Source organism: Mobula birostris, chromosome 22, assembly GCF_030028105.1.
Source record: "Mobula birostris isolate sMobBir1 chromosome 22, sMobBir1.hap1, whole genome shotgun sequence".
NCBI classification, from domain to species: Eukaryota; Metazoa; Chordata; class Chondrichthyes; order Myliobatiformes; family Myliobatidae; genus Mobula; species Mobula birostris.
Window position 1 is genome coordinate 45,852,259 of NC_092391.1, and position 26,513 is coordinate 45,878,771.

Sequence of the window (26,513 nt, forward strand, 5' to 3'; positions counted from 1 at the left end):
GCTAATCAATTTAACGTGTGAGAGTTTTGCTGGTCACTGACTACTGGCTATGTCTGTGACTGCCATTGATCATATGTGGATAGCATAGCTCAATAATTGAGTGGCACTGGTCATTGATAATAGATTGTCTGAATGTTTTACTGAATAAATGCAATTAGTTGTGAGCAGTGCTGAGAGAAGATGATTATGCTGATGTATGATCAATCACATGTTAGTATCACCAAGCAAAGATCATTGCTTTTGTGTGAGTTGTGCTGTTCAGTGATAATCAATTGCATCAATAATTGCTTGTATATGAGTACAGATAATAAATAATTAGTCCTGTGTGATTATTGCTGATTGATAATAATTGACCCTGTATGCCTTTGATCATTAAGAAAATCGCTCTTTCAACTATGTGCTTAAAGTCCAGCTCATCGGATGAGTAGTGATTTTGATCATTTCAGTAATAATTATGTGTATGAGTAGCTTTGATCAATGTCAATTGATCACTTTTGCAAATAGTTTTCAACGATGATCAAATTAAGTTGGTTTAGTATGAGCAGTGCTATTCATTATCTGTTGCTTACATGGTCAAACTTATCAATAACATGTATCACTGATTAATGAGAACAATTGCATCCCTGTGTATCCCTGTGTTATGTGTTGACTTAATATTGACCAATGATAATTGATCAGTGGGTAGTCCCACTTATCAATGGTAATTGATCCTGTGAATGGTGCTGATCAAGCATAACCAATCTTGTGCGTGAGTAATATTGCTAATTTGATTATGTGCAGTGATGGGTAATGATTGGGGTGGGGTGGTAGTTTAGTGGTTAGCGTAACAACACTAATTACAGCTCCAGCTACCGGGTTCAGTTCTGGCGCTGTCTGAGGAGTTTGTATGTTCTTCCCATGATTGTGTGGGTTTCCTCCCACATTCCAAAGAGGTATGGGTTAATAGGTTAATTGGTCACATGGGTGTAATCATGCGGCATGGATGTTACCATACTGTATCTTGAATTGAAATGATAATTAGATGTAAGCATCGCTAAAGTGTAATAGTTAATTATATATCTCATTAGTTCTGATTAATGGTAATCACACAAATACCCCAGAAATGCTTTTTGTAAATTCTCCCAATTCCTTCTCAGTTCTGACGAAGGGTCTCGACCCAAAATGTCAATAATTTATTTCCATAGATGCTGCCTGACTTGCTGAGTTCCCCTAACATTTTGTATGCGTTGCTCTGGATTTCCAACATCTGCAGACTTTCTAGAATTTCTGATTAATGATAGTTGATCAGCTTGTGTAAGCAGTGCTGATTATTAATAGTTGATTGTCGATGTGAATAATATTAATAAATGCTAATAGACGGTGTATGTGGGTGGTGTTGATAATGTAGTGTACTGCTGACCAATGGTAATTGATCTTGGTGTGAGCAGCAATAAATGATGGATGTGTCAGTAATGCTGTCACTGTTATTTTTGTCATGTGACTGATAACTGCATGTGGGGTATCAAATCAATTATAATTGGTTGTGCCTGTGAGTATTACTGATCAATGGTAATTGATTTTATTAATCAGTATTAATTGTGAGAGAATGGTGCTGGTCAATAGTAATTGAATGCATGTCAGTATTATTGAGATTACCAAGAGACTAGTTTTCTCTGAGAGGCCCTAATCTCTGATTGTATGTGAATGAGAATGATCATTGATTATCAAGAGTCGTACAATGTGGAAACAGGCCCTTTGGCCCAACACATCCATACCTACTACTAAGCACTGTCTACATTAATTCCATTTTCCTCTTGTGTCCCCATTGACTTTGCTCTTGATAGCATGCTCATTTGCCCTATTCTCAATTCTTTGTTCACTGGTCTGTGACACCAATTATATCTGGAAAGCACTTCACTTGAAGTGTTTAATCTCTTTCCCAGCTCCCAACACTTATGTCTGTGGATGTGAACTGTGGCCATCAGTCAGACCCTTCTGAATACTCTACAATCATTCAACAACGTCCTTAATCATGATGTTAAAAAGACAACACATCGTTCTAAAAACGCATCTTCAGCCATTTAATTGCATTTATGCCCATCTGCTGTATTTTGTATCCCTACCTTGTACAGCTGAGGCAGCACATCACGGGCTTGCACTTGCTATACTCCTATGAAGTAATAGTGCTTTCTCCGGTGTCCGGTGTTTGTAAGTGATGAACATGATGCACTTGGGCAACTCCCATTCCTTCTCCCTGGGCTTCCTGTTTTTCTACAAGTGAAAGCTTACATTTTGGGGTGAGCAACTGCTGGGATGTGCTGTCTACATACACTCAATCTTTCAGATGAGGTGTAAGATGTTAGCCACTGAACAAGTTCCCAAATCTAGCTATTGGAGCTCATTCATTTGATGAGTGTACCACATATAATTGACCTAGATGTAGCACAGGATGCAGCTGCAGCCTGTTACCCTTCAAAGTGTGGATAAAATCTATTAAGCTCATTATGGAGTGAAGCATCAGTGCCATTTATACAATTAGGTGTCTCCTTACAATAGCTCTGGATCACCAAGATTCAAAATTGCTTATTGTCACTTCTAGTACACAAGTGTAAAGGAGAACAAAATAATTGTTACTCCAGATCCAATGCAATATATACAAACACACACTAAGTTAAAGAATACAATAATAAAAACCAGAATGTATAAATAGGTAAGATAGTTTATGTACACAGATTACTTATATGTACATAAAGTGACGCAAGGTACAGGGGTGTCTACATAAGGGGACTCTGACAGGAAAGTGGTGGCTGCAGGGTGTGGTGGAGTGGGTTAGTGAGTGGAGGAATAGATCAGCCTTACTGCTTAGGGAAGGTAACTGATTTTGAGATGGTGGTTGTGGTATGGATGCTACATAGCCTCCTCCCTGATGGGAGAGGGCAAACAGTCCATGAGCAGGATGGGTGAGGTCCTTCGTGATATTGTTGGCCTTTTCCCAGCACATTTCTGTATATATGTCCTTGATGGTGGGTAGTCTGGTGCCAGTGATGCATTGGGCAGCTTTGACTACCCGTTGTAGAGTCTTCCTGTCTGCTGCTGTGCAGTTTATGTACTGTTCAATGATGCAGTACATTAGGATGCTGTGTACTGCGCATCTGTAAAAGGTTTTGTGCACTGATGTACACAGTCCAGCTCTCTTCAATCTCAAAAAGTGGAGGCATTAGTGAGTTTCCTTGATTGTGTCAAATGTGTTCTGGGATCGTGAGAGGTTGTGTGATGTGCACTCCCAGGAGTTTGAAACTGCTCATAATTTTCACTGCTATACCACTGATGTAAAGTGTGGTGTGAGTTCTCCTGAAGTTGATAATGATCCCCTTTGATAACCATCACCAGTCCAAAAGACCATAAGAGATAGGAGCAGAATTAGGCCATTCGGACCATCGGCTCGGCCATTCGGATCAGTTCATCATGGCTGATCCATTTTGCCTATCAACCCCATTTTCTTGCCTTCTCCCCGTAACCTTTCACACTCTGACTAATCAAGATGATCACCCTCTGTCTTCAATACACCCAATGATCTGTCCTCCACAGTTGCCTGTGGAACAGAATTCCACAGATCTACCACCTTCTGGCTAAAGAAATTCCTCCTCATCTCTATTCTAAGTGGATGTCCTTTTATTTCAGGGGTTCCCAACCTGGGATCTGCGGACCCCTTGCTTAATGGTATTGGTCCATGGCATATCAAAGGTTGGGAACACCTATTCTATTATGAGGCTGTGCCGTCTGGTCCTCTACTCCCCTCACTATAGGAAACCGCCACTCCACATCCACTTTATCTAGGCCTTGCAACATTCATTAAGTTTCAGTAAGATCCTTCCCATTCGATAACTGTTTCATTCCAGGAATCATTCTCATGAACTTCATCTGCACCCTCTCCAATGTCAACACACCCTGTCTTATATAGAGGGCGCAAAACTGCTCACAATACTCTGTGAAGCCTCACCAGTGCCTTATAAAAACCTCAGCACTACATCCTTTCTTTTATATTCTAGTCCTCTTGAAATGAATGCTAACATTACTTTTGCCTTCCTTACCGCAGACTCAAGCTGCATGTTAACCTTTAGGATATCTCCCAAGTTTCTTTGCATCGCAGATTTTCAAATTTTCTCTCCGTTTAGAAAGTAGTCTAAACTTTTGTTCTTTCAACCAAGAGCATGGCCATATACTACTCAACAGTGTATTCCATGTACCACTTCTTTGCCCATTCTCCTAATTGGTCCAAGTCCTTCTCAGCCTCTCTTACTACTTCAACAGTACCTGCCCCTCCATCTATCTTAGTATCATCCACAACTTGGCTACAACCATCAATTCTGTCATCCAAATCATTTGACATACAACATAAACTGACCCCTCGGCAGCCAAGCAGAAAAGACCCCCTTTATTCTCACTCTTTGCCACCTGCCTATAATAGACATTTTTCTACCTCCCTCCCTTCTTGAAGAGTGCAGTGACATTTGCTGTTTTTCAGTTTTCTGGAACCATTCCAGAATCTAATGATTCTTGAAAGATCATTACCAATGCTTCCATAATCTCCCCAAACACTTCTTTTAGAACCCTGCAGTATAGTCCATCTGGTCTAGGTGACCTATCCACCTTAAAACCTCACAACTTCCCAGACAAGCTCTTCTTAGTAATAGCAATTACACTCGCTTCTGCCCCCGATACACTCTGCTAGTGTCTTCCACAGTGAAGGAAAGGAAAAGTATGTTGCATCCGGAGTTTCTCCAGTTAGTGGATGATTTCCCTCCACGCCTCTCTGATGTCGTGGGGAACTGCGTACGAGGCAAGATACAGCAGTGGTTTGCCATTGCTTTCTGCTGGGTGAGTTTTCAAAAAGATCACCAGCTCGTAACCCAGCACAGATGGAAAGTGTGCAGGGAAGCCGGCTGGATTCGAACTCGGGACCTTTTGTCGTGAAGTCTGGCGCTGATGCCACTACATCACTAGTTGGGTCCACAGTGAAGATGGAATCAAAATATTCATTTAGTTTGTGCGCCATTTCCTTATTCCCCATTACTACCTCTCCAGTGTCATTTTCCAGTGGTCCGATATTTACTCTCATGTCTTTTCAACTCTTTATATATCTGAAAAATACTTTTGGTATATCTTCTTTGATATTATTAGCTAGCTTTCCCTCATATTTCATCTTTTCCTTCTTTATGACATTTTAGTTACCTTTAGTTGTTTTTTAAAAACTTCTCAATCCTTTGACTTCCCACTAGTTTTTGCTCTATTTTATGCCCTATTTTGCTTTAATTTTGTCTTAGACTTCTCGTCAGCCACAGTTGCCTTTAAAATATGACTTTTTTGGGATGTATCTATCCTGCGCCTTCTGAATTTCTTCCAGAAACTCCAGCCATTGCTGTTCTGCTAGTGTCCCCTTCCAATCAACTTTGTCTGGATCCTCTTTCATGCCTCCCTAATTCCCTTTACTCCACTGTAATACTGATACATCTGATTTTAGCTTCTCTCTCTCAGATTACAGGGTGAAACCTGTCATGTTGTGATCACTGCCTCCTAATGGTTCCTTTACCTTGCGCTTCCTAATCAAATCCACAGGCTGCTCTAAAAAGCCATCTCGTAGGCATTCTACAAATTCTCTCTCAAGATCTAGCACCAACCTGATATTCATATGACTATCATAACATTGCCTTTTTGACGTGCGTTTTCTATATCCCGCTGTAATTTGTAACCTACATCCTGGCTGCTATTCAGAGCCCTGTGTATAACCCCCATCAGGGTCTTTTTACCCTTGCAGTTTCATAACTCTATCCACAAGAATGTTACATCTTCCAGTCCTTTGTCACCTCTTTCCAAGGACTTGATTTCGTTTTTTAACCGACAGAGCCATCCTATCCCCTATGCCTACTTGCCTTTTCTTTTGATATGATGTGTATCCTTGGATGTTAAGCTCCCACCTATCTTCTTTCAGCCGTGACTCAGTGATGGCCATAACAATCATACCTACCAATCTCTAAATGCACTGCAAGATCATGTACCTCATTCCCTAAACGGTGACCATTCGAATGTAACACCTTCAGCCCTGTATTCATCACCCTTTTTGATCTTGTCCCCATGTTACACTGCAACTCATCCCACTGACTGCAATTTTGCCCTATCATCTGCCTGTCCTTTCTCACAGTCTTACTACTTAATGCATTGACTTGTATTCCAACTGCCCTATCCTCAGCCCTATCACTCCGGTTCCCATCACGCTATCAAATTGGGGGTGACTGCCTCACTGTAGCTCCTAATCTATCATTTCTTAAGTTTCACTTACAAGCCAAAGGTTATTGATCTGCAGCTCCAGTTCCTTAACACGTTCTCTGAGGAGCTGTAGCTCAGTGCACCTGGATATCCTGGAGGCTGGAGGACTCCCAGATTTCCCCTAGAGCCATTTTCACTGCACTAACTATACACTAACAGATGAAGAATGAAGAAGAAACTTAATGGATGCTTACCTTGCCCAAGCCTGTTTCACCAAAGCCTTCCCACTCTAAGACTGGTCCACTCACGTAATTGCTGCTCCGCTTTGTCACTACCTTATTATTTGCCTTTGCTAATGAATCACGATTCGATTGGGCTGCTGGAAAAAGTCAAGAGCCCACAAAAGCTCATTTTTATATCTCTCACCCCGGCCTATGTGTAGCCTCCTCTTTCGATTTGATTGGTCAGCCAAAAAAAATGCTACAAATTCAGTCTTGAATGCTACAAATTTAGCCCTCAGCAGACTAGGGCTTCTGGTTTGGGAAAACTTGTGTTCTTGAAGGTATATACTCATCCACACAGATCTTGAAGCTGGCGATGGCTATGGAAAATTCATTCAGATCCAAAGATGAATCCCTGAACATGGTCCAATCGATTGACTCAAAGCAGAAAATGTATTAAAATGCTGTGAATTAAATGCATATTGTGGTATTAATGAAATAACCTCCAATAGCCTGGAAAATGTAACAGTCTGGCACCACCAAAGTTCTGAGTGTGATGGGTTCTAATGTGGAGGTATTTAATAAATCATCATGTAGTCTTGGTGGTTGTAGTAGACAATAATTGATTTTGTTTGTATTGGGTGTTCGTTAGTAATTGTGTCATCCTTTATAGTTGGTGCTGTTGGAAGATTATTGACAGTGTGCAAATATTGTTAATTAAAGAAAATTGATAGTTACATGTGCATGTTATCAGTGTGTGTGTGTAAAGTGGTGATTGTGTATGAATAGTGATTATTGCTGATAATTTGTTTGAGACTGATGAGTAAGTTTTATCAGTGGTTTGGGAATAAAACTTAATGCTTCTTCCTATTGTTTTTTCTGTCCACACCATTTACTTCCGCTAAAGCCATGTCAGAAGCGAAACATGCTGCAGACGAGAGTCTTCTCTTTGTTCACCGTGGTGCCAACCAACTTGTTTGACCAGCTGATTTCTGTATTTGAAGTGGATCAAGCTGACTCAGCCTCTCTGCTCAGTCTGATCAAGGATCTGTGTATCAAAACGAAGTATAAGGAGGTGAGGTTTATCGTACTGTTGTATGGAAAACACTTCCTCAGGTATTAATAACTTACTGCCTCACTTCTGTTGTTCTGTTTCATTTATGGGAGGTGCTTTCCAGCCAGGTGCCAATATCTTTTGGTTATTAACTGAACAAAACTTTGAAAGGGGCCAAAACAAAACCTCGCAGCTTGATAAACATTTGAGTAACATTTAGAAGTACTCTACTGCAGACCAAGATAATTTACACACCTACCTGGTTCTTGTCCCACAATTTATAAGTGATCCCAATCATTCTCTTTGGCAACGCGTTTAGTTTTCTATTCTTCATTAATAGTGTGATTTCTTGATTCTTCAGTTCCAGCCTCTGCTTTTTCCGGAGGATTTTACTGCTTTGCAGTTCAGAGCAGCTTCGACCTTTAAATCAAGGATCAACTTTATTTGCCACATACATTTACAAGTATTAGGAATTTGCTGTGGTGTGATGGTGTAACATGCAACAGAAAAATAACATTGAACAATTATAAAGGATTAAATAAAAATAAGTTAGGGGTTAAAGTACAGGTATGGAATAAAATGTGCATAAATACCAGCAGGTATTTACAATGTAAACAGCATTATAAAAGTTAGTGAACTGAGGTTATAGGTAGAGGGGGTGGGAGGGTTTAATGAGAAAAATTGTTCAGATTAACTGCGTGGGATAAGAAACTTTTAAGACTGAGTGAAGTTTTTGTTTTAGCCCAACCCTATAGTGCTTCCAGAAGGGAAAAGGCAATTTGCTGAGTGACCGTGGCAACAATGACTTTCCTGCCTGCTTCTTTGTCCGAGACAAATGCAAGTCCTGCAGTGATGGTAGACTGCAGCCAGTGACCTTTTCTACTGACCTGATTGCTGTAGTTTTTGTATGCTGTGAGAGGATGCTGCACCAAACCAGACAGTAATGGCTGATGTAAGGATGCTCTCTATGTAGAATTGCACCAGTATATTCTGGGCAAGATGGTATTTTACCAGCTGCTGCAAGAAGTACATTTTCTGCCAAGCCTTTTTGTTAATGAAGGAGATATGATTCTCCCACATGAGATCCTGCGAAACAATGATGCCCAGGAAGCTGAATGTTGAAATAGTGCCAACTGTAGAGTTGTTGATGATGAGTGAGTGGAGAGCAGATGCCTTTCTTCTGAAACCAAAATGTATCTCCGCAGTTTTGAGGGCACTCAGCTCCAAGTTGTGGTGATTGCATCAGGACACTTGCTTGTATTGATGTATTATCGAGGAATACTGCATAATAATGTATAACTATCAGTTCCTTCAGTCACTGCCCGAGTTGTTGTAATCTTTGCCCAACTCAGTAAATAGCTGCATTGAGACTGTGCTGTATATTCTCTTCCAGCATACGTCAAGCATTCTGGGGCACACTAATGTGCTAGGGTAGGGTTGGAAAATCTTTTTGATAGTGTGTGCCCAAGATGGTGATAAACCTTTTAAAACTCTCATGTGTCATGGTAATTTTGAGTAGAGATTATCATGGATTAATGAATTAGTGATAATAATTATGGACTTAAGAAAAGGGGATGAATCCTATTGCTTATTTACACGTATTCATTGTTATACTATGAATTAATGTATAACAGAGACCGATTTAAATAAATGAAGCATTTTTGAAAACCAGGTCTGCAAGGATTTCAGAATGTAGCATCCAACATTGTGTTCTCGCAATTATCTAGCTGACTTGAGACGTTTCTTGTCTCTCTGTTCTGGGCTGTAAAAAATCATTTGCTGATTTGGCAGTAAGGATGATCTTTATGGGTGAGGTTTAAAGAATCAAAAAGAAACTGCATGCCATGTGCCCCAAATTGTTTACAAGTGCCATCTTGGGCACCCATGCCAGAGGTTTGCCATGCTTAGGCAAGGGCTTCTTAAGATCATGAAGGTAGTTATGCTGGATCACTTGAACAGCATAAAGTGGATAAAACACTGGGTTTGAAATGATATATTCCAGGTTACTGAAAGAGGCAAGAGAGGAGATTGCTGAGGCATTGACAAAGATCTTTATATCCTCATATCAGGCTCGGTCCTGGATGACTGAAGGGTAGCTAATGCTGTTCCTTTTTTCAAGAAAAAACATAAAGTTAGTCCAAGAACTTACAGGCAATAATCCTGACACCATTGGTAGGGTAGCTGTTGGAGAGGATTCTTAAGGACAGATTTACAAACACATAGAAAGGCATGACCCAATTAGGGACAGACAGCATGACTTGTGCAGGTTAGGTCATGTCTAACAAGCTTGACTGAGTTTTTTGAGTAGATGACAAAGATGATCGATGAGGGTAGGGCTGTGGATGTTATCTACATGGACTTCGGTAAGGCATTTTACAAGATCCCCATGGTATGCTTATCCAGAAGATTAAGATGCATTTGATCCATGGTAACTTAGTAGTTTGGAATCAGAATTGGCTTACTCAAAGAAGACAAAGGGTAGTGCCTAAGGATGTTATTATGGTGTGAGGTCTGTGACCAGTGGTGTTCTGCAAGGATCAGTATTGGGACCTCTGTTGTTCATGATGTATGTGAATGGTGGATGAAAATGTAGATGGGTAGGTTAGTAGGGTTGCAGATGACAAAACAACTGGTGGAGTTGTGGATAGTGAAGATTCTCAATGGATACTACAGAATATAGATCAGTTACAGAATTGGACAGAAAAATGGCAGATGAAATTTAATCTGGCCAAGTGTGAGGTATTGCACTTTGGAAAGTCATATGTAAGTGAAAGGTGTGTCCTTAATGGCATTGATATACAGTGCAATCTTGGGATTTAAGTCTATAGCTCCTTGAAAGTGGCAATGCAAGTAGACAGAGTGGGAAACAAGGTGTAATGTGTAACTTCGTCAGTCAGAGCATTGAGTATAAAAGTCAGGAGTTGTGCTGAACTAGATAAAACTTTGGTTAGGCTGCACTTGAAGTATTATGTTCAATTCTGGTTGCCTCCATTACAGCAAGGATGTGCAAGCTTTGGGGAGGGCATAAAGGGGTTAATCAGTATGCTGCCTGGGTTAGAGAGTATGTGTTATGAGGAGAGGTTGGAAAACTTGAGCTGTTTTCTCTGAAACATTGGGGGCTAAGGGGAGATCTGACAGAAGTTTATAAAATTATGAGAACCATAGATTGGGTAGGCAGTAGGAATCTTCTCCCCAGAGTAGAAATATCAATACTAGAAGTCATGCATTTAAGGTAAGAAAATAAAGGAAATGTGTACAATAGGGTTTATTTTTACAAAGAGAGTGGTAGGTGTCTACAACAAGCTGCCAGGGGTAGTGGTAGAAGCAGATAAAATAATGGCACTTAAGAGGCTTATGGGAGCACAATAAGGCTATTTGGCTCATCAAATCCTGTTTGCCATTCCATTGTGGCTGACTATTATTCCCCTCAACCCCATTCTCCTACCTTCTCCCTGCAACCTTTGACACCCTGACTAATCAAGAACATTTCAACCTCTACTTTAAATATACTCAATGACTTTGTCTCCATAGCCATCCGTGGCAATGAATACTGCAGATTCACTACCCTCGAGCTAAAAAGTTCCTCCTTATCTCTGTTCTAAATGGACGTCTCTCTCTTCTGAGGCTGTGCTGTCTAGTCCTAGACTCACCCACTATAGAGAACATCCTCTTCACATCCACTCTATCTAGGTCTCGCAATATTTGATAGGATTCAATGAGATTCCTTTAGGGAAGCCTGTACGAGGACCCCCAAGTCTCTGTACACCTCGGATTTTTGAATTTTCTGCCCATTTAGAAAATAGCCAACACTTTTGTTCCTTCGACCAAAACGCATGCCTATTCACTTGCAACACTGTATTCCATCTGCCACTTCTTTGCCCATTCTCTGTCCAAGTCTTTCCACAGACCCGTAACACCATCTGCCCCTTCACCTATCTTTGTATTGTCTGCAAACTTGGCCACAAAGACATCAATTCTGTCACTCAAATCATTGACATACTGTACAAAGTGAAAAGAAGTGGTCCCAATACTGACCTCTACAGAACACCACTAGTTACCGGTAACCAACTAGAATAGGCACCCTTTACTTCCACTATTTGCCTCCTGCTAGTCAGCCAGTCTCCTATCCATGCTAGTATTTTTCCTGTAACACCATGTGCTCTTGTCTTGTTAAGCAGCCTTGTGTGTGGCACCTTGTCAAAGGCTTTCTGAAAATCCAAGTACACAACATCCAATGACTCGTGAGTAAGCAGCAAATGGAGGGAAATGTGTTATATGCAAGGCAGAAGAGAAGCTGGTTAATTCAGCATTGTGTTCAGCACAGACGTCACAGGCTAAAGGACTTGTTCCAGTGCTGTGCAGTTCTAGCCCACCAATCCCTTTGGTGCCATGACATAGACATTTTGTTGCCTAAGTTTTTAGCCCTTTACACTGTCAATTTTGAAGATATCTCAGCTGCGTGTAGATTATTTAAAAGCCTTGTTCTGGGATGGATGTTATAAATGGAGCATAACTGAGGTCACAGTGCTCTAGTTTCTCCCATGTACCAAAGTATTTGATGGACATATGAGAGAGAATAGGTTGTAGGACAACAGGTTCGTAAGTAGAATAGCATGGTTGAGATTGCTCAACCAGGAGCAAGTATGGACAAGAAGGTCTGAATAGTCTTCTGGCGTGTAATAATAAAAGAGTCAAATATCTGAGCAGAGCAAGCTGTGCTAGGTTGAGGAGAAGGAATGATTGACAGGACGGCTTGTGTACCGTGGTCATCTGTTCCCCTTCAAGGACTGACAGGGTGTCTGGTTGCAAATTAATGAGACTTTTCAGCACTTTCTACGCATTCCTTTGAGAAGAAAATAAATTCTTGTAACTGGTCTGTTGTCTCACGTGCAGGGCAACTTGGCATAGTTCATGCCCTATGATATTACTGGGTCTGCTGAAAATTCCCAATCAGAATATGTCACTTTTGATTTGAGATATCACAATGCCATTAGCAGTGATATTTTTATAGCCAGAAGCGGAAGATTCCCACTGGGGTTGCAACTCAACATTGTGTGTTATGGCTGGGATCATTTATCAATGCTGTATCTTCTGACCTACTGAACTCATGGGGAACGAAAATGCAAAACCATTCTCATGTCTCTGCTCTTGCCTTACATTTGAACTACTGAGCAAAAAAGAAGCATAGTTCGAGCAACATGCACTTTTTGTAGAATTTTTCATATATCCAGGGAAGTCTGTATGCAAATATATCAATAAGTCAGGATAATCAGATCGTATTGAAGGCTCACTATCAGTAATTTGCGTGTTTTAAACCGCTAGCTGTTTTTGTCCAGTTAGTCATCTGGGTGTTAACCCTTCAAATACTCTATGTCACACCCCCCCCCCCCCCCGCCCATCTATCTACTGCTGTGAAAAGCTTTACTATGTTTTGGAGGATATTCATTACCACTTGCATTTTCTAATTTTTGTGCCATTTTACTTAAGTAAGTGACAAAATAATGAGCTGCTTTGAAGAAGGGAAATTATATCCAGAAGAATCAGTTTTGTTATAATTGCAAAAGAATTCTTGAGAAGGTGAGAAATACTTTTTGCACTGGATAAACTTGGACAGGATTAGAGGATCAGGGGAAGAGGGGAGCAGCAGCTTTACAATAAATTCCCTGGGGATAACATATCAGAGGATCTGATATATTAACGCCAGGATATCGCCTGGGACCAGCGTGTAAGTGCCATCACATGGCACAACACCGTATCTACTTTCCTAAAAGTTTGTGTAGATTTGGCATGTCACCAAAAAGTTTGACAAACTTCTATGGGCGCACAGTGAAGTGTATCCTAACTGGTTGCATTATGGCCTGGTATGGAAACACCAATGCTCAGGAATGGAAAAGACTTTGGAAGGTGGTGGATACAACACAGTTCATCACAGGCAAAGCCCTCTCCACCAATGAGTACATTTGCCTGGAGCGCTGCCACAAAAAGTCACATCCATCATCGAAGACCCCACCATACAGGGCACTCTTCTCTCTACTACCATCAGCCAGGAAGTACAGAAGCCTTACGTCCCATGTAATCAGGCTGAGGAACAGCTAATATGCTACCGCCATCAGCGGCACAACTCTAAACTAATTCTATGACCTCTAAACTCGCTTTCAAGAACTCTTTAAAACTCATGTTCTCAATGTTATTTTTTATTAGTACGTTTTGCCTTCTTTTGCATATTGGTTGTTTGTGAGTCTTTGTTTATATATAGTTTCTCATGTAGTCTAGATATATATTTCTTTATTTTTCCAGTAAATGCCGGCAAGAAAATGAAACTCAAGGTAGCATATGGTAACATGTACTTATTTTGATAATGTGAACGTGTCAAAAGGGTTTGTGGAAGTAGATTCAGTGGTTCAAAAGGAAATTCGATACATTTTCTAAAAGGATAAAATTTGCAGGCAAAATAATTGAAATACCCTCTGGACTGGGATAGATCTATAGAATGGATATGATGTGTTGTGTCTTATTTTAATTCTGGTCTCAACTAAAGAATAATATGGCAATTTACTTAATTGATGAAAGAGATAAAAAATTAATAAGTTTGTTTTATTGTTGGGTAACATTTACATGTCTAACATTCACGCAGTCTGGGCTAAATACTGGAGCAGTCAATCTAACAGTAAACAGAATGCAGGGTTCAAGGAGATGATCATCACTATCTTCTCAATGACTAATTGAGAAGGAGAATACGAGGGATGATTGATAAGTTCATGGCCTAAGGTAGAAGGAGTCAACTTTAGAAAACCTAGCACATTTATTTTTCAACATAGTCCCCTCCTACATTTACACACTTAGTCCAGTAGTCATGGAGCATACGGATCTTGGACCTCCAGAAAGTGTCTACAACAGGGGTGATTGATAAGTTTGAGACCTAAGGTAGAAGGAGATGAGTTATACAGCTCTCGTTACATGCACATGCAGTTCAACTCTTTCAGTGATCATGCAAAAAGTTTGAAGTTAATAACTCATCTCCTTCTACCTTAGGCCACAAACTTATCAATCACCCTGATGAGTTATTAACTTCAAACTTTTTGCATAATCACTGAAAGAGTTGAACTCCAGTAATCTTGGGAAATTTCTTGATGGTGCCCCCCCAGGATTAGTTTGCCTCTGGTCTACGAGGGGTGGTTTATCACAAAACCCGTGACACAAGAGGATTTACTGTAAATTTTATGCTAGCCTGTGATATTTCACTGGCGTATGAACTTGCTGCAAAGATCCTGCGGAATTAGCATACCCTTCCGTCTCAATTAGAGGTGATGTGCAAAAAGTTCCACACAACATCAGGAGGCAACATGAGTACCAAAACATGAGGTGGGTCTCCTCTAAACCAGAAGAAGAGCATTTTGGGTTACTAACTATGAGCTCAAATGAGTGGAGGTGGAATTAACTCCAGAGGAACCTGGCAGGGAAATGGGTGAGGGCACAACTGGATCTGCAGAGAGGGTGATAGTTCATGATTTCTGACATCTATAATGTTTATGGATTCCTGGACATAAGACACCTTTTACTTGCACAGTACGTTCACGTTCACATGGACCACCCTTGCCTTTCACGAGTTCAAACACAGTGACCTGATGTTCCTCCTGATCAAGCAGAGACATAGGTAACTTTGCTGCTACTCGTGAGGCTGCATCAGAACTAGGCCCATAAGCTAACAAACATCTAGTCTCAGCAGTAATTGTTACTCCTGAAAAAAGATACTCCCTGCAGCAACAGAAGGCATGAGAGAGACCTGATCTTTAAATTGGATGCATCTGTTTGTGTTTGGTTAGTTGACAACAAGTTCTAATGGATGAGCAAAGTAATCCCCTGAATGTGTTCTGGGGTTGATCAGTCTGCTTCAACACAGTGTCTGTGCAGGGGCGTAGTTATATAACCTGCATACTCTTGTTAAGGGAAATTTAATTGAGGAGTGTAGTATATTATGTTGTAGAATTCAAATTCACAGGTAAATAAGAAGCTGCAGAGAGTAGTGAACTGTGCCCAATACTACATGGACACATCTCTTCCCACCATTGATTGTACGTACAGGAGGTGCTGCCTCAGGAAGAACTTTTCACAGCTGTCACTGGACATGAGGTACCGAAACCTGAAGCCCCACACTACCTGTTTCAAGAACTGCTTCTTTCCTTGAACTTGTCAAAACACACATCATTACAGTTTAGCAACACTATGACCATTTTGATCATTTTGCACTAAAGTGGTCTATGCTTTTTTTTTGCTACGTTTGTGTTCTACGTAAACATTCTGTTTATGTTTAAAATTGCTTTTACTTGTAACTGTTGCTTTTATGGTGTTATGTGCATGTAATGCTGCTGCAATTAAGTTTTTCATTGCACCTCTGGATACATGTACCTGTGCCTATAACAATAAACTTGACTTTGACTTTGGTAAGATTGTCTGCTTTGGGTTGCCGTAACACTGACTTACCAGTGGTTAACCGGCACGGCGTCTGGATGAGAAATAGAAATAAATCTGTCTGCATTCAGATGAATAACACGTGGCTTGATATCCCTCTAGTTATTGTAATAAAAGTTATTGGACTGTTCATTTTTAAATCATTCAAATCAATCATTGTATTCTCTCCTTCCTCGGCTTATGACTATATCACTTTATTGAGCTTCTAGGGTAGGTAGCTCAGTGAATGGGATTGACTGCCCTATTGGCATCAATGGATCTGGGGTTGAGAGGGTGAACAGCTTTAAGTTCCTTGGCATACACATTACCGAGGATCTCATGTGGTCTGTACATACTGGCTGTGTGGTGCGAAAAAGCACAACAGCACCCTTTTCACCTTGGACGGTTGATGAAGTTTGGTATGGGCCCCCAAATCCTAAGAACTTTCTACAGGGGCACAATTGGGAGCATCCTGACTGACTGCGTCACTGCCTGGTATGGGAGCTGTACTTCCCTCAAATCGCAGGACTCTGCAGGGAGTAGTATGGACAGCCCAGTACATCTGTAGATGTGAACTTCCCATTATTCAGGACATTTACAAAGACAAGTATATAAAAAGGGCCTAAAGATCACTGGGGACCTGAGTCACCCCAACCACAAACTATTCCAGTTGCTGCCATCTGGGAAATGGTACCACAGCATAAAAACCAGGACCAACAGGCTCTGGGCCAGCTTCTTCCACCAGGCTGATTAATTCATGCTGATACAATTGTATTTCTATGTTATATTGACTGTTCTGTTTTACATACTATATATTATAAATCACTATAAATTGCACATTGGACATTTAGAGGGAGATGTAACGTAAAGATTTTTACTCGTCATGTATGTGAAGGATGTAAGTAATAAAGTCAATTCAATTCAATTCAGACAGATAGCTCCGTGACATGTACACTATTGTTGATGCAGGCAATGTTTTTCTCAGTGAAAATTGCTCGGTTTCTTTTCCTTAAACAAAGGGCATTAAAAAAAGTTTTTTGTCATGTTATTGATAGCAATGCCCTGAGATACTGAATATGCCTATTTACTTGATCCACAGGCTGTATTACTGAGCATAAAGCTGAATCTGCAGTTGCAGCTGAACATAGAGGAGGTAAGTAGATTTCTGGAGTCATGTTGGGAAGTGGAGGAGTTAGTAGGAGAACAACAGAACTCCTTTGCAGATTCATATAACTGTTGATTAGTCTGCTCTTGAAGACTTATAGGAAGAAAAGAGCATTTCTACTTGTCTTCTTTGTGCACTGTTGTGTTTATGATTTAAGTCCAGTGCAGAAAGAATTGCATTTATAGAGGAGATAAGAAAATGTTGCTTGTTCTGCCTTAAATTATCTGTTCTCAAAACATTAGCAGCCATTTGGTGTGTTTCCAGTTTAATGCCTTTTCATCTGTAGAGGTAAAACTTGTTTTGATTTTTCAGGTCGAGGCCCTGCATCAGGCTAAAGAGGAAAGATTGCCTGTGTGTAGTAGGAAGAAATGGGTGTGGGATAGAGTTAGTAAGCAATAGCAGAAACCAGATGCTAACCAGAAACTAGAAAATTCAGTATTCATATCATTGGGTTATAAGCTTTCCAAGTGAAATATGAAGTGTTTATCTTTCATTTTGTGTTTGGCCTCTTAGTAACAAAGTTGAGAGTGAGGACAAACAGGTCAGGTCAGTGTGGAGTGGGAAAGAGAGTTCAAATGATATAAAGCCAGAAGCTAGAGTTAGCCATTAGACTGTAATCCTGTTATTCTGTCTTTACTCTTCTTTTATCACTTTCACCTTGTTGTAACGTGGATGAAATCACCGGAGAGACAGAGTTACTGGTAGATACAAAGCAGCTTCTTTATTCGACACAACAAGGTACAGCGGGCATCATACGGACAGAGACGCTTTCAGTGGAAAGGTCTGCTACCCCAATGTGGGCTTGATATTTATATGCGAAACACAAAAGGCAATTGCTACTTACAAAGTTGTAGAAAATGCATAGACAATACTTCTTTTTGAAGCTACATACAAACATAGTCATAGTCATACTTTATTGATCCCGAGGGAAATTGGTTTTCATTACAGTTGCACCAACCAAAAATAGAGTATAAATATAGCAATATAAAACCATAAATAATTAAATAGTAATATGTAAATTATGCCAGGAAATAAGTCCAGGTCCAGCCTATTGGCTCAGGGTGTCTGACCCTCCAAGGGAGGAGTTGTAAAGTTTGATGGCCACAGGCAGGAATGACTTCCTATGACGCTCTGTGTTGAATCTCGGTGGAATGAGTCTCTGGCTGAATGTGCTCCTGTGCCCAACCAGTACATTATGTAGTGGATGGGAGACATTGACCAAGATGGCATGCAACTTGGACAGCATCCTCTTTTCAGACACCATCGTCAGAGAGTCCAGTTCCATCCCCACAACATCACTGGCCTTACGAATGAGTTTGTTGATTCTGCTGGTGTCTGCTACCCTCAGCCTGCTGTCCCAGCTCACAACAGCAAACATGATAGCACTGGCCACCACAGCATCGTCCGACAGATGTTAAAGGACCTCAGTCTCCTCAGGAAATAGAGACGGCTCTGACCCTTCTGACACCTTCTGACTTCATCCTTTTCTCCTGTCGCCAACATGTCTGGGTTGGTACTCACAGCCTTTAGGAATGCAAGTTAAATCCACAATACATTTATTTGGTACTTCACGTGCTACCATAGAGGACAATTCATATTCATAAATTATAGATAAAACTGTCTGAAACTACAGCATCTGGTCAAACTACAGCATCAGCAGCATCTGGTATTCACAGCTTTTAGGAAATGCATTGTTGTGAACTCAATCCACAGTACTTCATCAAACAGAAGACCGGTGGCCAGAGTCATTTAAGTGTAAATGAATCATCTACCCAAAAACTCACTCTAACACACCTCTTCTTGCTCTCCCTTCTTACCTTCAGTTTCTGTTGTCTACAGTTCTGTCACTGTCTTTCTTCTGTCCTCCCATGCTTCTCTTCCTGAGGATCAAAAAACTGATGGTGGTAAAATGTACAATAAAACACAGTACTTGACATGTACAAAAATGATAGCATCTATGGTGAAGGTAACATAATGATACAGATAATGGAACTGCTGTCTTATAGCTCCAGAGCCCTAGGGTTCCATCCTGAACTCCGTTGCAATCTACATGGAGTTTGCATAAATTCCTGTAACCATATGGGTTTTCCCTGGGTATTCTGGTTTCATCCCACATCCCAAAGACATAGAGGTTGGTAGGTTAATTGAACATTAAACTGCCTCTAATATATAGGTGAGTGGTGGAATCTTTGTGTAATGGATCGGAACGTAGGGAAAATAAAAGAAATCAGAGTAGAACTAATGTAAAAATGCTTGCTTGTTACTGAAATCAGTAGCCAATTTTTCTGTTGCATCTTTCAATGACGGTATGCCTAGGAGAAACTGAGATGTGGGTCAATAACTTTTCTTCAGAATTGTGATTCTCTCTTGGCTGTGTCTTTGTCAGTATAGTATAGAGACACCATTGACTTTGTTCCTGTCACTCCAGCATCCTGTTCTTCATTATTCCTTCTGCACCTAAAATCCCCTCTCTCATTCTAATGAATTCCAGTAGATTTTGTACTTTGTGGCCAGGTGGTTCTGTCTAGATAGTATAATAAACACTTCACACTTTCCTTCCCAGTTCATGTTAGCTCTTTGTGCCTAAATAAATATATAGTTTTCTAATGTTTCAATTGTTACTCAATCTGTGAGTGTATTCTCAATATGAGTTGTTTTGTCTGGTACAGATGTGTATTCCCCTGCTCCTTCAGGATGATATGAGCCTGGTGGAGGCATATGTTGACGACTATCCAGAGCTACAGAAGCGTTTGCTACAAGTGCTGGATTCGCTGTGCCGCTCGTGTGATAGCACAGAAAACATACGCAGGTACTCCTCCGGAGTCATCACTGAAACATATTCAACAACTGCACAGCTTGGCTGAGTGGGAGAATGTAGTTGGACAGACAGTAGGTTATGCTATGGGTGCGTTTCTCAGGTAGAATGGCACAAGGACGCGTGACTACAGAGTGTTTCTGTAGTGTAAATGGTGGCTTCAGATAGGGTCATTTCCTTTTAAAAGCAAGTTCTTTGAGATGCTTATAATCTGCACTTGCATGAACTACAGCTGATGACTGCATTACGTCTACATTTAAATACTGTGCTTCTTGAAAAAAGGCATAGAAACAGGCAGAGGAGCAAGATACTAGTGAGTTTTATCTTGCAGATAGTAGAGAATGGGACAGGATCTGGGTTTGAGGGAGGGTGGGGCAGAGAGTGGCGATGGAGAGGAGGGAGGCACAGAGAATGGCAACGGAGAGGAAGGAGGTGAGGAGAGGGTCATGGAAAGAGGCAACAGAAAGGAGGGGGCACAGAGAGCAGAGGATAGGAGAGAGGTGCAGAGAGTGGCAGCGGAGGAGCAAATTTGTAAGGAGATAGCAGATATTTGTAGTAAGCACAAGGTTGTGATTGTGGGAGATTTTAATTTTCCACACATAGACTGGGAAGTCCATACTGTAAAAGGGCTGGATGGTTTGGAGTTTGTAAAATGTGTGCAGGATAGTTTTTGCAGCAATACATAGAAGTACCAACTAGAGAAGGGGCAGTGTTGGATCTCCTGTTAGGGAATGAGATAGGTCAGGTAATGGAGGTTTGTGTTGGGCAGCACTTCGGGTCCAGTGATCACAATGCTATTAGTTTCAATATAATTATGGAGAAGGATAGGTCTGGACCCAGGGTTGAGATTTTTGATTGGAGAAAAGCTAATTTTGAGGAGATGCGAAAGGATTCAGAAGGAGTGGATTGGGACAATTTGTTTTATGGGAAGAATGTAATAGACAAATGGTGGTCACTTAAAGGCGAAATGTTGAGGGTACAGAATCTTTATGTTCCTGTTAGGTTGAAAGGAAAGGTTAAAAGTTTGAGAGAGCCATGGTTTTCAAGGGATATTGGAAACTTGGTTTGGAAAAAGAGAGATATCTACAATAAATATGTAGGAAGCATGGAGTAAATGAGGTGCTCGAGGAATATAAAGAATGTATAAAGAATCTTATGAAAGAAATTAGAAAAGCTAAAAGAAGATATGAGGTTGCTTTGGCACGTAAGGTGAAAATAAATCCCAAGGGTTTCTACAGTTATTAATAGCTAAAGGATAGTGAGGGATAAAATTGGTCCCTTAGAGAATCAGAGTGGACAGCTATGTGTGGAGCCAAAAGAGATGAGGGAGATTCTGAACAATTTCTTCGGTATTCACTAAGGAGAAGGATATTGAATTGTGTAAGATAAGGGAAACGGGTAGGGAAGTTATGGAAACTATGATGATTAAAGAAGAGGAAGTACTGGCGCTTTTAAGGAATATAAAAGTGGATAAGTCTCCGGGTCCTGACAGGATATTCCCTAGGACCTTGAGGGGAGTTCGTGTGGAAATAGCAGGGGCTCTGACAGAAATATTTCAAATGTCATTAGAAATGGGGATGGTGCCAGAGGAATGGTGCATTTCTCATGTTGTTCCATTGTTTAAAAAGGGTTCTAAGAGTAAACCTAGCAATTATTGGCCTGTGAATTTGACGTCAGTGATGGGTAAGTTGATGGAAAGTATTCTTAGAGATGGTATATATAATTATCTGGATAGACAGGGTCTGATTAGGAACAGTCAACATGGATTTGTGCGTAGAAGGTCATGTTTGACAAATCTTACTGAATTTTTTGAAGAGGTTACTAGGAAAGTTGACGAGGGTAAAGCGGTGGATGTTGTCTGTATGGACTTCAGTAAGACCTTTGACAGGGTTCCACATGGAAGGTTAGTTAGGAAGGTTCAATCCTTAGGTATTAATATTGAAGTAGTAAAATGGATTCAGCAGTGGCTGGATGGGAGATGCCAGAGAGTAGTGGTGGATACATGTTTGTCAGATTGGAGGCTGGTGACTAGTGGTGTGCTTCAGGGATCTGTACTGGGTCCAATGTTGTTTGTCATATGCATTAATGATCTGGATGATGGGGTGGTAAATTGGATGAGTAATTATGAGATAATACTAAGATAGGTGGCGGTGTGGATAATGACGTAGGTTTTCAAAGCTTGGAGAGAGATTTAGGCCAGTTAGAAGAGTGGGCTGAAAGATGGCAGATGGAGTTTAATGCTGATAAATGTGAGGTGCTACATTTTGGTAGGACTAATCAAAATAGGACATACATGGTAAATGGTAGGGCATTGAAGAATGCAGTAGAACAGAGGGATCTGTGAATAATGGTGCATAGTTCCCTGAAGGTAGAATCTCATGTGTATAGGGTGGTGAAGAAAGCTTTTGGTATGCTGGCCTTTATAAATCAGAGCATTGAGTATAGGAGTTGGGGTGCAATGTTGAAATTTGTACAAGGCATTGGTGAAGCCAAATTTGGAGTATTGTGTACAGTTTTGGTCACCGAATTATAGGAATGATGTCAACAAAATAGAGAGAGTACAGAGAAGATTTACTGGAACGTTACCTGGGTTTCATCACCTAAGTTACAGAGTAAGATTGAACAAGTTGGGTCTTTATTCTTTGGAGCGTAGAAGGTTGAGGGGGGACTTGATAGAGGTATTTAAAATTATGAGGGGGATAGATAGAGTTGACTTGGATAGGCTTTTTCCATTGAGAGTGGGGGAGATTCAAACAAGAGGACATGAGTTGAGAGTTAAAGGGCAAAAGTTGAGGGGTAACATGAGGGGGAACTTATTTACTCAGAGAGTGGCAGCTGTGTGGAACAAGCTTCCAGCAGAAGTGGTTGAGGCAGGTTCGATGTTGTCATTTAAAAGTTAAATTGGATAGCTATATGGGACAGGAAAGGAATGGAGGTTTATGGGCTGAGTGCAGGTCAGTGGGACTAGGTGAGAGTAAGAGTTTGGCACGGACTGGAAGGACCAAGATGGCCTGTTTCCGTGCTGTAATTGTTATATGGTTTATATGACCATATGGAGAAGAGGAAGGTGCGGAGAGGAGCGTGGAGAGTGGCAACAAAGAGGAGGGGGACGTGGAGAGTGGCACCGGAGAGGAAAGGGAGTGAGGAGAGTGGCGACAGGAGGGGGGTGCAGAGAGTGGTGGAGAGGAGGGGGCACAGAGAGTGGTTGCGGAGAGGATGGAGGCGAGGGGGCACAGAGAGTGGCGGCGGAGAGGACGGAGGCGAGGAGGGTGTACAGAGAATGGCAGCAGAGAGAATGGGGACAGAGTGGCGGCGGAGAGGAGGGAGACGTAGAGCGTGGTGGCAGAGAGGAGTCAGGCGTAGAGAGTGGCAGCAGAGAGGAGTGAAGTGCAAAGAGTGGCAGCAGAGGGAATGTGCGTGTGGAGAGGAGGGAAAACTGTCAGAAAACTGTGGCTGTAAAGTTAGTGGATGCGCTTGTTTAATGGATTCTGGAATGTTTTCCACAGATCTGAAGGTAGCAACAATCCACTTAAGAAAAGAGGAGAAAGGAAATGGAAGAACACAGATCCATTGGCCTTGTATCAGTATTAGAGAAATGCTGAAACCCATGTTTAAGGACTGAATAGTAGAGCACTTCCAGATTGAGGTTTGGGTATTAAGGGAATCAAGGGATATGGATTTAGTGCAGAAAGAGGTAAAATAATCTTTCTGGATGAAGCAATAAATGGAGGATAAAATGGCCTACTTTTTTTTTCTTAATTTTCTATGTGCTTAGACTGGAGATCCAGTTTAGAACCTTGCAGAAGTTCTGTGGGTGAGGAACCGGGGAGGGATGGAGATGAGCTGGAAGTTTGTTGGAGACTGGGAGCTTCGTGTTCAGGGGGGCTGGGGAAACACGGGCTTGGGAGGATCAGAATATTAACTCTGGGCATAAGGATATTCACTGGATATAAATAAGGTTATCCTCTAAAATGTATTTCCCAATTCTGTAAATCAATCATAAAACTCCAATTTTTCTAACTTTTCAAAAGAATTGTAAGTAATTTTTGGAATCTTCATCATCTCCTTTTCAAGGGGAAGCCTAGGTTTGAGATAGGGAATAGAACACAATTAATAAAGCTATCTGATAGAAACAGGATGTTTATCTGAAATACAAATATTCGCAGTGTTTCAGGGTCGGTGGGGCAGGAGGACATAATTGCATGGTTATTAGACAATAAAATTAGGAGCAGAATTAGGCCATTTGGCCCATTGAATCTGCTCTGACATTTCATCACGGCTGATTTATTATCCCTCTCAACTCCATTCTCCTACCTTCTTCCCATAACCTTTGACACCCTGACTAATCTATAACCTATTAACCTCCACTCTAAATACACCCATATACTTGGCCTCCACGGTGGTCTGTGCAATGAATTCCACAGATCCACTATCTTCTGGCTAAATAACTTCCTCCTCATCTCTCTTCCAAATGGACAAACCCTCTGGTCCCAGACTGCCCCACGATAGGACACATCCTCTCCACATCCGCTTTATTTAGGCCTTTCAATATTTGAAAGGAGCTTTTCGGCATCCACCTCACAATGTCTGAGTGAAATCACCTCTCATTCTTCTAGAACTTGGTGAAGGAAGGGCACTCCTGTTCAGTTGATCCTCATGAAACAGCTACTATATGACATGGATCAATCTCCCAGCTGCTTCCAAGGCCAAAGTGTTGCCTGGCATGGAGTTATAGTTATAAAGAGATACTGGATAGAATGAGTTTGTTTTCCTGGGAGCAGAAGAGGCTGAGAGAGGCATAGATAGGATATCCTGATAGTAAAAAATGTGATGGGTGAGAGAGTTAATAGGTTTGAGGAAGAAATTTTTCACCCACTAGGTAATTGCAATTTGGAATACACCATTAGAGTGGATGGATGGTAGGTACTGTCATAATTGGCTATGTAGACAAGCACATGAATCACCCAGTAGGCTGTGGAGCAAATACTAGTACATGGGATTCGGATAGATAAGTACTTTATGGTACCAAGGATATGGGAAGGGGAACAAAGGACCTTCTCTGCAACTATGATGTTAATATTTTTTCAGGCACAGAAAGCAGCACTGAACACATTATTCCAGGTTGTATCCCCCAAACTTGGCACAGTTCCCCAACCTCCTTGCAGTAAAGGCAAAACGCATCTGTAAATTTTCTTCTTGTGTGATAAGCCTACATTCTATTTTTCTCATCATACTGCAAAATTGAAGAATCTTGTGTTTATCCACACTATGCTGTATCTACTATCTAATTATTCACTTAATTAACCTGTTTTGATTATTCTGCAGGCACTTTGCTTTCCTTTCATTGTTGACTTTCCCACTGGCTTTACATCATCAACAAATTTAGATGTACTATGCTGTATTTTTAGATGAGCCATAAAAAGCTTTTGCAAATAACTGAGGACCTAGTACCATTCCCTGTGGGTCCGCAGTTGTAATAGCCTGTCAACTAGAACAAGTCATACTTATTTCTATTCTTTGTTTGCTGGCTTTGCATCCATCTTTTCACCATGCTAAGATGTTACCCCAACCTATGTGCCCTATTCATGTATTCCAAATGCACCTTGAAAATCCACTTGCATTTCACCTGTTTGCCATTTCCACCCTATGAGTTACAAACACCATTAAGTTTGTCAAACACAATTTCCTAATCACATTATGTTTTTCTTCGCATCCTGTTGTTCATTCCAAGATTTTGTTTGCAATTCATGTTAAGCGAACTGATCCATGCTCTCTATTTGTTTCTACCCCCTTTCTTGGTTGTTTTACATTTGACAATCTACTGTTTTCAAATGCCTTCACTGCATCGTCATTCAACTGTAACCCTCGGGTTCGGCTAGCGGCTTGATCTAGGGGAGGGCAGCCTCCGGCTCGGCCAAACTTAAGAAATCTCATTTGGGTGGATGCTGTGTGATGTGTTCCCCTGTTAGAAATCAGTACCACAAAATAACAAACAGTGCACAATATGCAATTAAATGATTGTGCTTTATAATTCTTAATTTGACTATAGGGTTAGTAAAGAAAACATAAAAGAAAAAGGAACACACATCAAAGTTGCTGGTGAATGCAGCAGGCCAGGCAGCATCTGTAGGAAGAGGTGCAGTCGACGTTTCAGGCCGAGACCCTTCGTCAGGACTAACTGAAGGAAGAGTGAGTAAGGGATTTGAAAGTTGGAGGGGGAGGGGAAGATCCAAAATGATAGGAGAAGACAGGAGGGGGAGGGATAGAGCCAAGAGCTGGACAGGTGATAGGCAAAAGGGGATATGAGAGGATCATGGGACAGGACGTCCGGGAAGAAAGACGGGGGGGGACCGAGGATGGGCAAGAGGTATATTCAGAGGGACAGAGGGAGAAAAAGGAGAGTGAGAGAAAGAATGTGTGCATAAAAATAAGTAACAGATGGGGTACGAGGGGGAGGTGGGGCCTTAGCGGAAGTTAGAGAAGTCGATGTTCATGCCATCAGGTTGGAGGCTACCCAGACGGAATATAAGGTGTTGTTCCTCCAACCTGAGTGTGGCTTCATCTTTA

The 26,513-nt window shown here is 41.1% G+C and overlaps 1 protein-coding gene across 9 annotated transcripts in view; it reads left to right on the plus strand.

Moving 5' to 3' along the window:
* exd3 (exonuclease 3'-5' domain containing 3) overlaps window positions 1-26,513 on the plus strand; it is a 177,197-nt gene that overhangs the window by 36,162 nt on the left and 114,522 nt on the right. For all 9 annotated transcript variants that reach the window (XM_072240618.1, XM_072240621.1, XM_072240619.1 and 6 more), the window contains 3 exons: window positions 7,372-7,539; window positions 17,066-17,119; window positions 19,801-19,940. In XM_072240618.1, the coding sequence (XP_072096719.1) occupies window positions 7,372-7,539; window positions 17,066-17,119; window positions 19,801-19,940 (362 nt within the window). The remainder of the gene's footprint in view (window positions 1-7,371; window positions 7,540-17,065; window positions 17,120-19,800; window positions 19,941-26,513) is intronic.